The sequence below is a fragment of the Anomalospiza imberbis genome, chromosome 9 (genome assembly GCF_031753505.1).
Source record: "Anomalospiza imberbis isolate Cuckoo-Finch-1a 21T00152 chromosome 9, ASM3175350v1, whole genome shotgun sequence".
Classification (NCBI taxonomy): Eukaryota; Metazoa; Chordata; class Aves; order Passeriformes; family Viduidae; genus Anomalospiza; species Anomalospiza imberbis.
The window spans coordinates 10,560,587-10,574,349 of record NC_089689.1 but is presented as its reverse complement, the minus strand read 5'-3'; the positions used below and the strand labels follow the sequence as shown (position 1 = coordinate 10,574,349).

General features: G+C 38.2%; 1 protein-coding gene across 4 annotated transcripts in view; it reads right to left on the bottom strand.

The window, feature by feature from the left end:
* The window catches only part of VAV3 (vav guanine nucleotide exchange factor 3), a 149,306-nt gene that overhangs the window by 118,681 nt on the left and 16,862 nt on the right, over positions 1 to 13,763 (bottom strand). For 3 of the 4 annotated variants that reach the window (XM_068199659.1, XM_068199661.1, XM_068199660.1), the window contains exon 2: positions 2,749 to 2,865. The exons of the other annotated variant lie outside the window; for it this stretch is intronic. In XM_068199659.1, coding sequence (XP_068055760.1) covers positions 2,749 to 2,865 — 117 coding nt within the window. The remainder of the gene's footprint in view (positions 1 to 2,748; positions 2,866 to 13,763) is intronic. 4 annotated transcript variants of the gene reach the window in all.

Below are 13,763 nucleotides of genomic sequence, written 5' to 3'. Positions count from 1 at the left end.
CACCTGTAATCATTTTAAGATCATTTATATTTTGCACATTTAGAGAGAGCAGTTCAAAGTACTTTTTTAGAAATGGCAGGATGACTTGCTTGCAGTAGCAAGAAAAATCTGCAGCACTATTTTTTTGGCTTTTTGCATACATACAACTTCTATTCAAGGAAGCTGGACATGTACAGCTGTATTGCTATTCAGAGGAAAATATAATGGAGAAAATTCAAAACAAAGTGAAAAGCAAAGAACAACTTGAAAAAGATACACTTTCCTATTCTCACCACTGTTACTATCAGAATTTCCAAAGTACTAAGTACATTATTGGATATGGAATTGAAATCTCACGCCACTTCAAGATATTTTCTGCTAGCTGTACAAACAATACACTTAAGGGTACATAAATAACTTAGCATACCTTTTCTTTACTTGCAACTTTATTGATTTAATACAGTTGTCATTTTTCCTTCCACTTCCATAGATGGCCTGAAGCTCACAGCCCCTTTCAGAAGCTCACTATGTACTCATTTGCCCAGGCTATAAAACATACAGCTCAGCCCTTCTGAACACTGCCTATGCCAAGCTCCACTTGTGTGGCAAGTTTCCACACAAGCACCCAATGGGAACAGCTGAGCAGCAAAGCCATCGGGCACCCAAAAGCTGCCCAACACGACCACTGCAAGGGCTGCCCAGCCCTGTTCAACTCTGCAGAGCCATCAGGCACCCAAAAGCTGCCCAACACGACCACTGCAAGGGCTGCCCAGTCCTGTTCAACTCTGCAGAGCCATCAGGCACCCAAAAGCTGCCCAACACGACCACTGCAAGGGCTGCCCAGCCCTGTTCAACTCTGCAGAGCCATCAGGCACCCAAAAGCTGCCCAACACGACCACTGCAAGGGCTGCCCAGCCCTGTTCAACTCAGCATCTCCACCTCTGCACAAGCAGCTGCTCCCACGCACAGAGCTCATCTCATGAGAGAATCCCACACAGCAGCACCCCTCAAATTTGTCACTGCAGTTTCACCTGATAGCTTTCCAAGAAAGGTGACCTAGACTAGAGGAGTCATTGCTTTTATGCACTATAACTGGAAAACAAGCTCCAGGGATAATTATTCTATTTGTGCTATATGGTGGCCACAAACAGTAAAAAAATCCATGTCTCTACATTCAAATTGACCTTGGGAAGAACAATTAAATGCTAAGTAACATGGATGGAATACAGGGGTGTTTTTAACCAGTTATTCTACTTACATTTAATTTTATTCCAAAATAAATTCTGTTAAAATTACACATCAAGGGTACCAGAAACATTTTTGAGTTAAATTCACCATTAATTCAGAAACTGCTTTTGTTGGGTATTCAATGATGCAGCAAGAATAATTTTCACTGTAAAATCTTTTTAAAAACTAGACTGTATTAAAAACAGGATATATTTACATGGCACAAAATGAGCAACTTTCAGCAAGCAATTATAACATGCAATATGAAAAAAATTCCTTAGGCAGACGTGTCAAATATTAGAATCAAGCATTAGATATCTGACTTAAATACCTTAAATAGGACATTGCTAGCACACACAAAAAAAAAATCCAACTACTTTAAACTCCTTCGCTACTTGCACAATCAAAACAAAAACAAATCTTATTTTTAATGAGCCAAATTTGTACAAAAGTATTTTATTTTAACAAAGGATCTTATTTGTACAAAAGGATCTTATTTTATGAGGACAAGATGTTCAGCAAAACTGAAGAACAGGTGGAATTACCAGGTTATCTAATTTAATGCTCAAAGAACTTAAAACCAGAGAAAAGATTGAGAAAAATAATTAGATATTTTTGGTTAATGATGATCATTGAGCCATTTCAAACAATCACATTGCAGCCCTGATTCATTCTTGCACTCTTTCATCACCTTTACGTCTATGCCTACTTATAAAAAGACCAGTGCATAAAAATCAGACAGTAAAATTATGATCTCTTTTAAAAAGCAATAATGCTTAAGACAACACTAGATTTGAATAAATACCTATTTTTAGTGCTACTTCAGGTAATTTTTAGACATTTTCCTGTGAGATTAGGGTAATGATACTATGACTCAAAAGCAGAAACTGAAGTTGAACAAAACATGTTGGCAATGACAGATCAAACAGATATGTAGGAGGCTGAACAACAGACTGGAAAAAGCTTTACATGTAGCATAAGTAGTCAGGCTTACAGAATATACTGTAAATATACTGTGCAAATTAGAATAGTCACATTAACCTATCATAACTGTGTCTGAGCTTTACAGCAGGTTAGGAAAGAAACAACTGTGAAAAAACAATTGTACAAGGGCAAATTAACTGAGCGAATTTCAGGCACTTGAGGCTACAGAAACATGTTCTGTGCCACATGGGCTCACAATGTACAGGTCTGGATTTTCTGAATCCACGACTTTGCCCAAGTGATTTCACCCGACAGCACTCGCCCACAGTTTTGTTATCTCCTTCCATTTCATTTCCCTTTAACTCAGCATCTTTCAAACCATTTATCTTGGCTTACCACATGCTCAGAACATTCCTGCCAAGAATTTTTCTCTGCCCTTTATTAGCCCCTCCCATACAAACCTACTTTTTCTTCTGTCTTAATTCTTCCCCACTTTTTTTTCATAACAAACACTCATCTATTAGTCACAACTCCTATATCACAGCTACCAAAAAAGTCTTTTCTGTGCAAGCAGCACAATACAGGTATTACTTGGCATACAATCAAGAGCATCCTTACCTTTCCAAAATCTCTCACGTCAAACAAATCAAATGCTTCAAAAAGTTCACTTTTCTTCATTCCAAAGATTTCACAACATGCTGAAAGAAAAGTCCTTATATTCTTCAAGCAGAGAAACTAGGGGAAAGAAAACAGAAATGCTAAGTGTCAAGTGTGTAAATTAGGAATATATGTCCTCACTTTGGTCACAAACACACAATATAATTAACCAATACAATTAATTCTAAGTCAGCACATCCACTATGCTGTGATCCTCCACTGGTCCTAATTCAGCCATAAACATTCTCTTCAGACTCAAAAGCATTAACCAAATTCTGAGTAGACACTTTGTGAACAGTAACTATATTCTCTCTTTTTACATAAACAAAGAGATGTGACAATGTGCTACTAGATACATAATAGTCAAAAGACAGGCTTACTTTTCAGGTCCCTACACACCGCACAGAACAAAACAGATAAGTCACCTTAAAAAAATCATATTAATACGTGAAAGTCATTATTCAAGTATAAATCAATAACTTCATCTGTTAAATTCTAGTTTGAATGTTTAAGGAATTTATGTGCATTGTTTTCACACACTAAAGACTTTATGAATACAAATTCTCTATATAGCATACAGAAGCAGATGAAGCTTGCAGTTAAGTCATTTAAATTTTCCTAGCAGAGATTTAAGATCCTCAGATCACCCTGACTTCTGCACTGAACCAAAGGCTATTTGCCTTTAAGTTATCCACATGCATCAATGATCATCTGAGTCTGAGAAAGAATAAAGCCTCTGCCATAATGTTCTCCTTAAAAGGCTTTCAATGTATTTTCCTGTGGATTGTTTTACACCAGACCTTACCAGGCCAAAAGGCAGTAACTGTCAAGAGCATCAGTACCTTCTGAGGGACAGCTAAAAAGGGCAATATGCACTCTTGATAACAATTAGCTCCATGAGGTACTAGCACCTTGTGAGGACATCAGCTTCATAAAGATGCTGTTGTAGTCTTATGAGCCACAGTAGAAAAGCAAATGCAATATTTATAAGCAGCATTTCAAAGGACCCCGCACCACGCTTTGAATATGCATTTTTAAAGTACTGACTCAGCAACTCAGTATTACAACACAGTTCTGCATGTTTTAGTGGATTCATGAGGATCACTCATATTAGGGTGGATTATAGAATTGCTATATGTTACAACTTCCTGTTTGGATCAAAGCAGTATTTTTGATATTGAGTGTCACAGCTGCACCAATTCAACAGGCAGCCCCACTTCACATCTTACAGAAGTACCCAGTGAGACACAGGAACAGCAGAGTACCTGACAGACCAGGTTTACAGCAAGGGCATCCATATGAAACCACTGATCAATGAGAGATGCTTCAAGAGCAGACAGCTCCAGTCAATGGCTGTGAACATCCGAGCACCCAACAAACTCATCACAAAAAACATCCCTGTGCAACCCAAAGCTGCCAGGAAAGCACCTGTGACTGACCAGGGCCTCACCAATAGTAAGGATTCCCAGCTGTGCAAGGTGGACCTGCAGCCTCCACCTTTTTCCCCCTTTCCAAAGAGCCTCTCCAGCATGTACCTCCCAGCTCACATGGGGCAGTCATCGCTGGCCTACGCACTGAGCTGCTCAAGGACAACACTGCATTTATGCCAGACTGCTTTTATGCCAAGTGGAATTTTAAGAATTAGTCTAGCTTGCTTAGTCAATGTGGCAAGCTTATCTGGTTTTGCAACGATTATAATTTTGAAGTCAAAATTGCAAGGTTAGAAAGCCAACAGATGTTCAACATATGTGCTTCCTCCTCCATCATATCAGCAGAAAGAATCAGAAAGTGAGCTTTAAAAACAAGATGGCACATACAAAGCTATTACTATTTTCTGCTGTATCTTTCCCCAGGTTTTTTATTATTTTTCTTAAAAATTATCAATGGCCACTAGGTTTGTCCAATGCACAATACTGATTCGACTTGAATACCCATCTATTTTCTTATTGTCAAAACCACTGACAGATGGGACTCTCACTGGAAAATTCAGCTGCCTTTTTGAAACCTAAGTTTTGAGCTTGTATTAGTTAGTGCTCAGGTCTCCCAGTGCAAAGAAAGCTTACAGCTGCATTAAATTGTTTACCTCTAAAGGGAACAAGAAGTTAAGGGAGAGACAGGAGCTGTCATGGGTCTAAAATCTGACCTAGATTTGGTAAAGAGCATTTTAGTGAGTTGCATTTAGCTTCTTAATATAGCTAAAAGAACCATTTAAGGGATCAGCAGTTTTTCACAAACAAGATGTCTTTTCCCTTCAGCAAAACCTCTCCAACTATTCTTAACAGATATCTACAATAAAAGATAACGATGGCAGCATTTTTCCAACGAGCTGTATTAGTTATTTCAAATTTCTTTAAATTTAGAGGTAATTTTCTGACATCAGCCTTTTGTTTAAATTATTTTTACTATGAGTTATAGCTGAGCAGACTAGAAAGCATATTACAAGAAATTACAAGCTCATATGTTTTCAAGGAAATGTTAAAGCACCTACACTCTAAGTAGTAAATCAAATTCTTTGGAATATTCTAACAGTAAGACCAAGGAAGAATCTAATCCCCCACCTTCCTCTGCCCCTCTTTTTTTGTTTTTTAAATACTAATTCATTAGCATGTATCATTATGTTAAGCAGGTTTAACCTAATTATACTCTAATATTCAATAGCCGCATAACACGTAACATGTCTTGTAGGCTCTAGAAACCAACGGTAAGCATCTGTCAAATCTGCCTGCGCTTGAGATGGGAGCACATAATCACTGAGTGTGTGCCAGGCAGTGCCTTCAGCAGGAGACGTATCCTGACATCACAGTCTAACCCCTTGCCACTTCAAAGACTGCTTAGTGAGTTTGAGTTGGCCCTATTATCATTCCATATCCATCAGTTTTCTCTTGTAAAATGAAAATGAAATTCTTATTACTATTAAGCTAACCACAGCAGCTACAAGGATAGCTGCAAAATTAAAACCAAAGCATGTTCATATTTAAATGAATTTATTTTGCAGTACAATATATGAAAAAAAAGTATTTTAAAACCCCTTGTTATATGCTACTAATGTTTCAGAAAAGTTGTTTTATTATATTACCCGGAAAACTTTCAGAATTATCTACAAAAGTTTATACTGCAATCTTCTAAAGAAACAGTTTGCCTCATTGAAAACAAAGGATTTATCACTGTGGTTATTGTATGAGGATGTAAAGATCAGTAAGAGAAGTCTCCAAATTAAAAAAGAGCATACTGCTAAAATCTAGGAAGTTCTATAAAAGACAACCTTTCTCTCTGGCAGAAAGAAAAAGGCACCATCACTCTGCAGTCTCTCATTAGTAAGTACAGTCCTCAGGATATTTGGAAACCTACTGCATTATTGTGTTTCTTTTTCAAAAGAATACATAGCTTGGCACACCGCAAGGGAGATCATTAGAGCAGTTGGGTACCCAGTTTTCAGAGATGCAAGGACAGCTAAGCATCACTCAAAGTCACCTCCACAGGAAACACTTCCAGTTTTCTTCCAGTACAAGAACTGGTTTCTCTTCATTAAAAAAAAATAATGTAACTTAAAAACATTCCCTTGGAATAGTTAATGATGCATTTTTTTCACCTGTTTTTAAACTACATGGCTTACATGGCTTAACTGCAGCAGTCCAGAATTCTCAGTACACAGATCAGTAAAATATTGCAGTAGGGTAGTAAAAGCCATGAGCACAAAAAAGTTGACGTTAGTGAGAAACACAACTTCTCTCTTGCTGATCCACAGACATGCCATGAGAGGAGACTATATCCAGCACCAGAGACAGATGGACAGAAATCGCAACCCATCCCCATTCTGTGACGGGGGCTCAGGAGCCTGAAAACACTTTTCAGTATTGACAGCTATAGATTATGAAGACATTTCTAAAGTATCCTAATGTTTCACTACTACAAATCTATAATGCAACCATTTTCAGGGCTGCTGAAATGGTTTAACTCCTGTGATAAACCACTATGGTTTTATGGAATAGGTTCTAGTGTCCTCTGGTCTGTTCTGCACTGAATTTAATTTTGCAAGAGGCACTAACACAGCATTTATTAAAATGATAAGCAAGTTTGAAAAAAAAAAAAGTATGTCTACCACCTTAAAAAAGCAGGTATGGTTTATATAATTGGGATGGTATTTGTCTGAATGTTAAACACAAGACAGTGGACAAATCAAATTATACCAGGTCCCACAGAAATAGTCCACTGTTTTCTCCCACAATATTTGCCACTTCACACAAAAACATTTATTTGAGGCTTCTTCCACACATGGAGATGTGCACTGACAGAAATGCACAGAAATATTTTACAAAGGGTACTGAATAGAAATGACTAATTAGATACTAAAAGCACAGGCAGGGCTGAAGCTGCCCACAGGGAAGAAAGATTTCTCAAACCAGACCTTTAATGAACTGAAAGATGAAACACAAAAGAAAAAAAAAAAAAAAAAAGGGGGGGGGGAATCATATAACCTCTATTCCCATAATCTAAGAGGTATTTCTCAAAAAATATATTTCGGCACTGAAGTACCTCAATGGAATAAAGGTCTGTTTGATACAGACCATAATATTCAGTATCTAGATGTATCCTTTGTACTAAAAGCACTTCTACAGGCATTCAGAAACCAACAAAAAGAGCTCTGAAGATCAAATTGTGCCACAAGACATTTAATGAAATTCCAACAGAGCAACACCAGTCAGGCGAGTGAAAACTGAAAGGCCAAGAAATGACAAGTGTTCAGGAAAGACAGAGTTCTAATTCACTTTTTTTATTATTTTAATTACCAACAGTGGGACAGGGGAAAAAAGCTGTTTGTATTTGTTTCAAATTCCACCTCCTTTTTATTATAATGATTGAGTTGCAAGCACAGATATTTAGTCACAAGCCTGGGAAGCTGGCAGTTCCCTTGTGTCTGGATCAGACATCCACACTAGGAATACACTGAAGCCTCAGTTATCTAAGGCAGTCTAAACAGATGCTAGGCTATAAGGGGTATTAAAACCAGACTGGATCACTGTCACTCATTGTCAGGAAAGGTGTTTTTTTCCTCCACTGTGATTCACTTTTGCTGACATGGAATACCCATCCCTTCATCACTGCACTTCACTGGCTCTTCTGCATGTTGTGATCCCAGCCCCACACAGACTTCAGGAGACTTCCAATAACTGCATAAAGACTGAGACCAGATGCTCCTAGCCACCATCATGTAGAAGCTATGATGAAAGTAAAAACATAGAAAAGGGACTCTACTTGGCCCACTGCTCACTAAATCCACTTTAACTCCTGTGGAAGAAACAAGGCAACCACACAAAGTCCTGAAATCTTCCCCTCCTATTCCTCCTCTAAATGGCAGCACTTTATAAACTACACAGCTGCAGCTATTTGTCTTTGCATTGTCTTTAAAGAGCCTTATATGCAAACCCAAAAAGTAATGGCATTTTGCATTACAGCAAGCATGTTATAGCAAAAAGAGCTGAGGAAAGGCCAGACTTTCAAAACATGTATATAAAAGAAGCAATGAGAGGAGCAAATTTGGCTTCAATTCATACTTTCAGAAGGTACAATTGCTTTGTTTTTTTAATTGTGAAATACTGATGTTACATACAAGGAAGCTTATTCAGGTTTGTGAATATGTGAGATTTTTCTGTTGGTTATTTATGTTCTTAGAAAAGCAGAATTATACAAAAATAGAAGTCAGAAAAACAGAAGAGCAGACCATTGCCATAACACTTCAATGTAATTTCTGCACCCTCAGGCTTACTACAAAACATGAGCTCCTGACCTTTCCTATCTGTTCCTGGAATGATGCTGAGAACAGATTAGCTGGGAATACCTAATTTTTTCCCACTCTGTTCCTGAGAATATATATAAAAAGGAAAATGCTGCACTTATACCTGTTAAGCAAGAGGAGAAATGTGAAAATTTCCATAATGGATTCAACTGGAAGAATTGCTTTTGTACAAGCTGTCACCAAGATTGGTAAGTGCAAGTTGTTTCAGTGAAAGAAAGCACTGAAACAGAACTTGTCTCCTAAAAATTTCCTTCAAGAAGTTGATTCATGCCCTGAGGGTTGCAGATTCTTGTCTTCTCACTTGTTCCATTTGCATTGCTATTTGTTGCAACAACTCTGCTGATAGGAACAGCATAAACTTCATTAAAATGCTGTTCAAATCCTGCTGAGTCTGAATTTGAGAGAGATCCCAGAAGTGGTGACCCTGAGCAAACAGCACCATCACCTCTAGTCACCAAGCTAAGACCCTGTGACCACAGCAAAGGTACACAGCAGCAAGACCAAAACTGTACCTTGACCCTACACACATAAAAGAGCAACAGGAACTAGAGATAAAGATCCGAGGGTTTCATCAGCACCTGCACAGTGTGTGTGCACAGGAAACTTCCAGCTTCCTTACAATTCTTTCAGCTACATCCAATAAAGGGAGAAAATCAGGTACTTAGAGATACAGCTGCTCATATATCAAGAGCTCCTTTCCTTAAGCCAGGCTGGACAGTTCCCCAGTACATGCCATCTTAGACAGAACAATCCCAAAAGGAGGGTTATCAAAATAAGAGCATGTTATACTTCTACTAGATGTCACAATCATTTTCTTTACTATCTGTATGTTAATTAACACCAGGTTACTAGATAATCAGACAAAGCCCCACTGTGGTTCTGACAGAATTGTACAGTCAGGGTTAACAACTCAACATAGAAATCATTCCTGGCTCTTCACACATTTCAGCAGCCAAAGTAAATTAGACTAGTTCTGCTCTGCCGAAAGGAGTAATTATCACTATATGCAGTAAAAAATAGCTGTAATGATTTGTAGGTGAATGAAGTATGGACCCACTGATGAAGTCTTAATTCAGCATCTATTAATGTCTTTTCATAAGCCAGCAAGAAAAAGCAATATCGGACTCAGGAATGGCATTTATAACATTTTTCTTCTTCATATGTGTGCAGCTTTTCTTGGAAAAAACTTTAAAGCCAGACTCTTACTAAATGAAGGCAAAAGGGCCATAAGGAATTTAAACAGCAAGCCAACACAAGAGGATAAGTGCTCCTATTTTCAATAAGCAAATGGAAGCTACCAGGCAAGTAAGCATTATTCTTTTTCTTACTCTTAGATAAAATCTATTAACTTGCAAATTACATTTAAAAAAGAAACTAACACACACAGGAAGAGCACATCACTCACATCAAAGGAATTCAGTTTTACGCTCTGCATTTGACCTCTTGTTCAGCAAACCACCTCAATCATTCAGAGGATCAATATTTCTAAAGCTCTAAGTAGAAGCAAACCAAGCAAATGTTAAATACCTCCCAAACTTTGCTCTCAAAAAGCCATAAAGCCGGTACACTAATAAATATGGAGAAGACACCACACTGAGCTCTTTGTAGAGTTGCTTAAGGTTCTGATACCATTACATAACTGAAGAATTTTACTAGGAAATGTGCTGTGCAAAGAACAGACACTCCTTAAGTCATAGGATTAAGGAGCAGCTAGGGAGACCTGTAGTGTCATTACCTTTCTAGATGTGGGCATTCTTTGAAGGCCTGCACAACACAAGATGCTGTATGAACTATAAAACGTATTAAATTCCTCTGAACCACTGCTAACATTTTATGAATATTAATAGCATGTTCTTTATTTGCTCAGTTAATGTAGTAATTAAATATTCATAGGAAGGCTCTTAAAATTCCTGACTACTATTCAATTGTGTCTATGCATTTTGGCTTGAGTATGAAGTTTTGTTTATGTACGTTTGCTCTTTTCTGTGCTTCAAAGAAAGAAAATGTAAATTAAAACTTGAAAGAAAGCTGAGGAAGCACAAAGGATGCTCCACTTCTATTAATACTGATACCGAGTGAATAGAGAGCAGGGAAAGAAGTTCAGGGCTTGTTATGCATTACTGACTCTCTCCTTGGCATTACAGCATTGGTTGAGCAAGTGAGAGCAAAGAAACATTGAAATTATATGTCCCTGAAGTCAAGTGCTCCCACGAGCCATGAAACTGGCAATACAGGGGAATACTTAAACCAATAAGACCCCACTACAGGAATTCCCTAAGCGTAATTGGCAAGAGAAAGGGATGGGAGAACTCAGGACAGCACCCTATTGCAAAGGGCAATTTTTAGAGTAACCCTTTGTTCCCCACTAGCAAGACTTAACTAAATCTGTTCTGCAGTATCTTGTCAAAAAAAAAAAAAAAAAAAAAAAACCCCAAAAAAAAAAAAAACAACCAGCAACTGGAACACAGTATTAAGCATGTAAAGCACAAAGATACTAGCTAGGGAGTTCCTGTGCTTAGTTACCTTTGCAAATAAGTAGCCCTATCTGTCTTATATCCCAAAGCTGCATCTCTAAAATGTCTTTTGAGGAAGATCTGAGTGTTTTACAAGCAAATGCAAAAAGAACATGGAAAATAATCCTAAGGAAAACATGAATAGGAGGAAGACAGCAACAAGGAAATGAAAAGAGGACCCCAGGAAAAGGAACAGGAAAGGGGCAAACACAGACTAAAACAAAAGTTTAAACAAGAAAATCAAAATAGACTAAAAGAAAGATCCAGGAGCAAAGAGCGCTGAAATAATAAAATACTTGAGTCATTAATTGTGTGAGACATGAAATAAAAGCCAAACACAAATAGATAATGCGTTACAATTTTGGTGTTAAAGTGCTCCAGGCAAAACTGTTTATGAAACTGCCATTTAAACTAAGACTGTAGTCATTGTGCCATAAGCAAAACTGTTAATGACATGGATTTCCTACTTGGATGTATTGTCATTGGTCCCAACACAGGCTTTCTAAACACTCAACATTTCAACTTAGTTGATGAAATATTAGCAGTAGTCAGAAACTTCAAAACCTATACCTACCTAAAGGATTTAAACTTATTGCAGGGCAGTGGGGAGCCCTAAAGCCTCCAGCTTAACTGATACATTTAAACAGCAAAAGGAATTGAAAGCCTCAGACTAATTAGCTCTCAACACTTTTACAGTCAGAGAAAACAAAAATTGTATTCACACTGAAACCATGAAAAACCTTACAGGAACAGTATGAAACAGAGATCTTCACATCTGTGCAGAAGAGAACACCCGACACATCTGTTCCATATTGTTAGCTTGGCACACTAAAGAGCTGCTTCCCTTGTATCTTGGTATCTTTTATTCATGACTGTGCTTGGTTTTTACCAGGTCTCTAATGTTAGTGCAACAACATGAGAAGACCTCTTACTTTCCCTATACCTGTGCAAGGGAAATTAATTTTGGGGTGAGCCTAAAGGAGCCCTACAAAGGTGTGACAAAAAGCTGCCACATAGGCTAAAGGCAGAGACTTCCCTGGGGGATCCACACCTTACTTCAGCTCCATTACAGAACCACAATCCCTTTCACTTATTTCTACCCCACACCTAAAAGTAAGCACCATCGAATTCACCATCTGAACTGGATCTTCTTTGTGGATAACTTGGGGCTGTAGTGCCCCAAACACAGGCCCTAAAAGCCAGACCTGGACCTCAACTATGTAATGCCTTTACAAACACCTACAGTGTAGATTCAAGAGCATGTTTAAGTTAGCATGTACTAACTGTTCCTTTCTAAACACTAAAACTCTCAAAAGCAGTCAGCACTTAATCCTGCACAGAAATTTGACACAACTGGGGAGAGGAGGGGGGTGCTGATGACCTATACAGGGTTGACAGTTCCTATGAAAGGTGAACCTAGCCCAAATAACTCCATTTCTTACCAGCAGATACAGGTCATGTACTAGGTATTTAATTTCCACGAGGAAGGAACAATATTCTTATTAACAGTCATTAGCAGTAACATGTATGATTCATTAAATACTTTAAATGTTTTCTTGAATTGCATATGTGTATTCTTTTCCAAACTCTTAAGTTCATGGAATAAATCCCTAGCAAGACCTTAAGGATGCAAGTACAGCTCTCTACAAATTGCACAATACGAATCTGACTGTCCTCTAGTTACCTATTTTTAAAATCCACTGTTCTATTTTTGCTGGTGTGTCACTTCAGGTTTGCAGTTTATTAGACCATACTCTCCATTGCAAGGACAGGGGTTTCCAATATATTCAGAGAATACTTCTCAAGGATTGCAAGTCAAGCAAGTAGAACAGATAAGTCCAGAAGTCCAAACCATAAACCAGTGGGAATAGCCATGAATGGAAAACAAACTCCGAAAGTAAATTTGCAGGATTGGAGGCAAAAACTCAGTGGCTATATAGTATTTTTACACCTTGTGATGTTCTCTGGAGCTTCAATGTATTGACCTGCCACCAAATGCCATCCTTCCTGCGTTGAGTGCCATACAGTTGGCATCTCTAAAGTGCTACCTAGTACTTCCATTGGACACCCCCTTTCCACACTGGAAAGGACAGCAAATAATTTTCTTTTCTCAGGCCTCTCAGTCTCCCTCTCTATGTTGCCTCTTGCCAAAAGCTGACAAACTGTTCATTTTCTATTGCTTGTTTAATACAATCGAAAACCTCCACAGCCCTTGTCTGAACTTTTTTCATTTTATTACATCCTTCTTAAAACAGAAGACCGCATCTATATCTAGACCACATCTACAGATTACTGGAGTACTGCGGCCTATGCAGCAGACTGCAACGGCATAACGAGCCGTAATGCATAGCAGCATAGTGAATGTTTGGGGCACAAAACAAGCTTCAGCACATGCATCTTGCAAAATTCCCTGGGTACTACATCCTCCACTGCTCCCTATGGAAACAGACTACTGTTCTGAAGAATCTGGTCTGGATGGCAAAGGTGAAGAAGATGAAACTGTGGTTTGATCCACAGCTGCAATTCCTGTGATAAATAGGACACAAAACCATTAAGAGTTCTCAATTTCCAAAAATTGAGAATTGAGGGGAAAGGCAATTAAAATACAAATTTAAGAATGTAGAAACTAACATCTTTTTACCTACAACTGTTTTCCACCGTGTCACTCT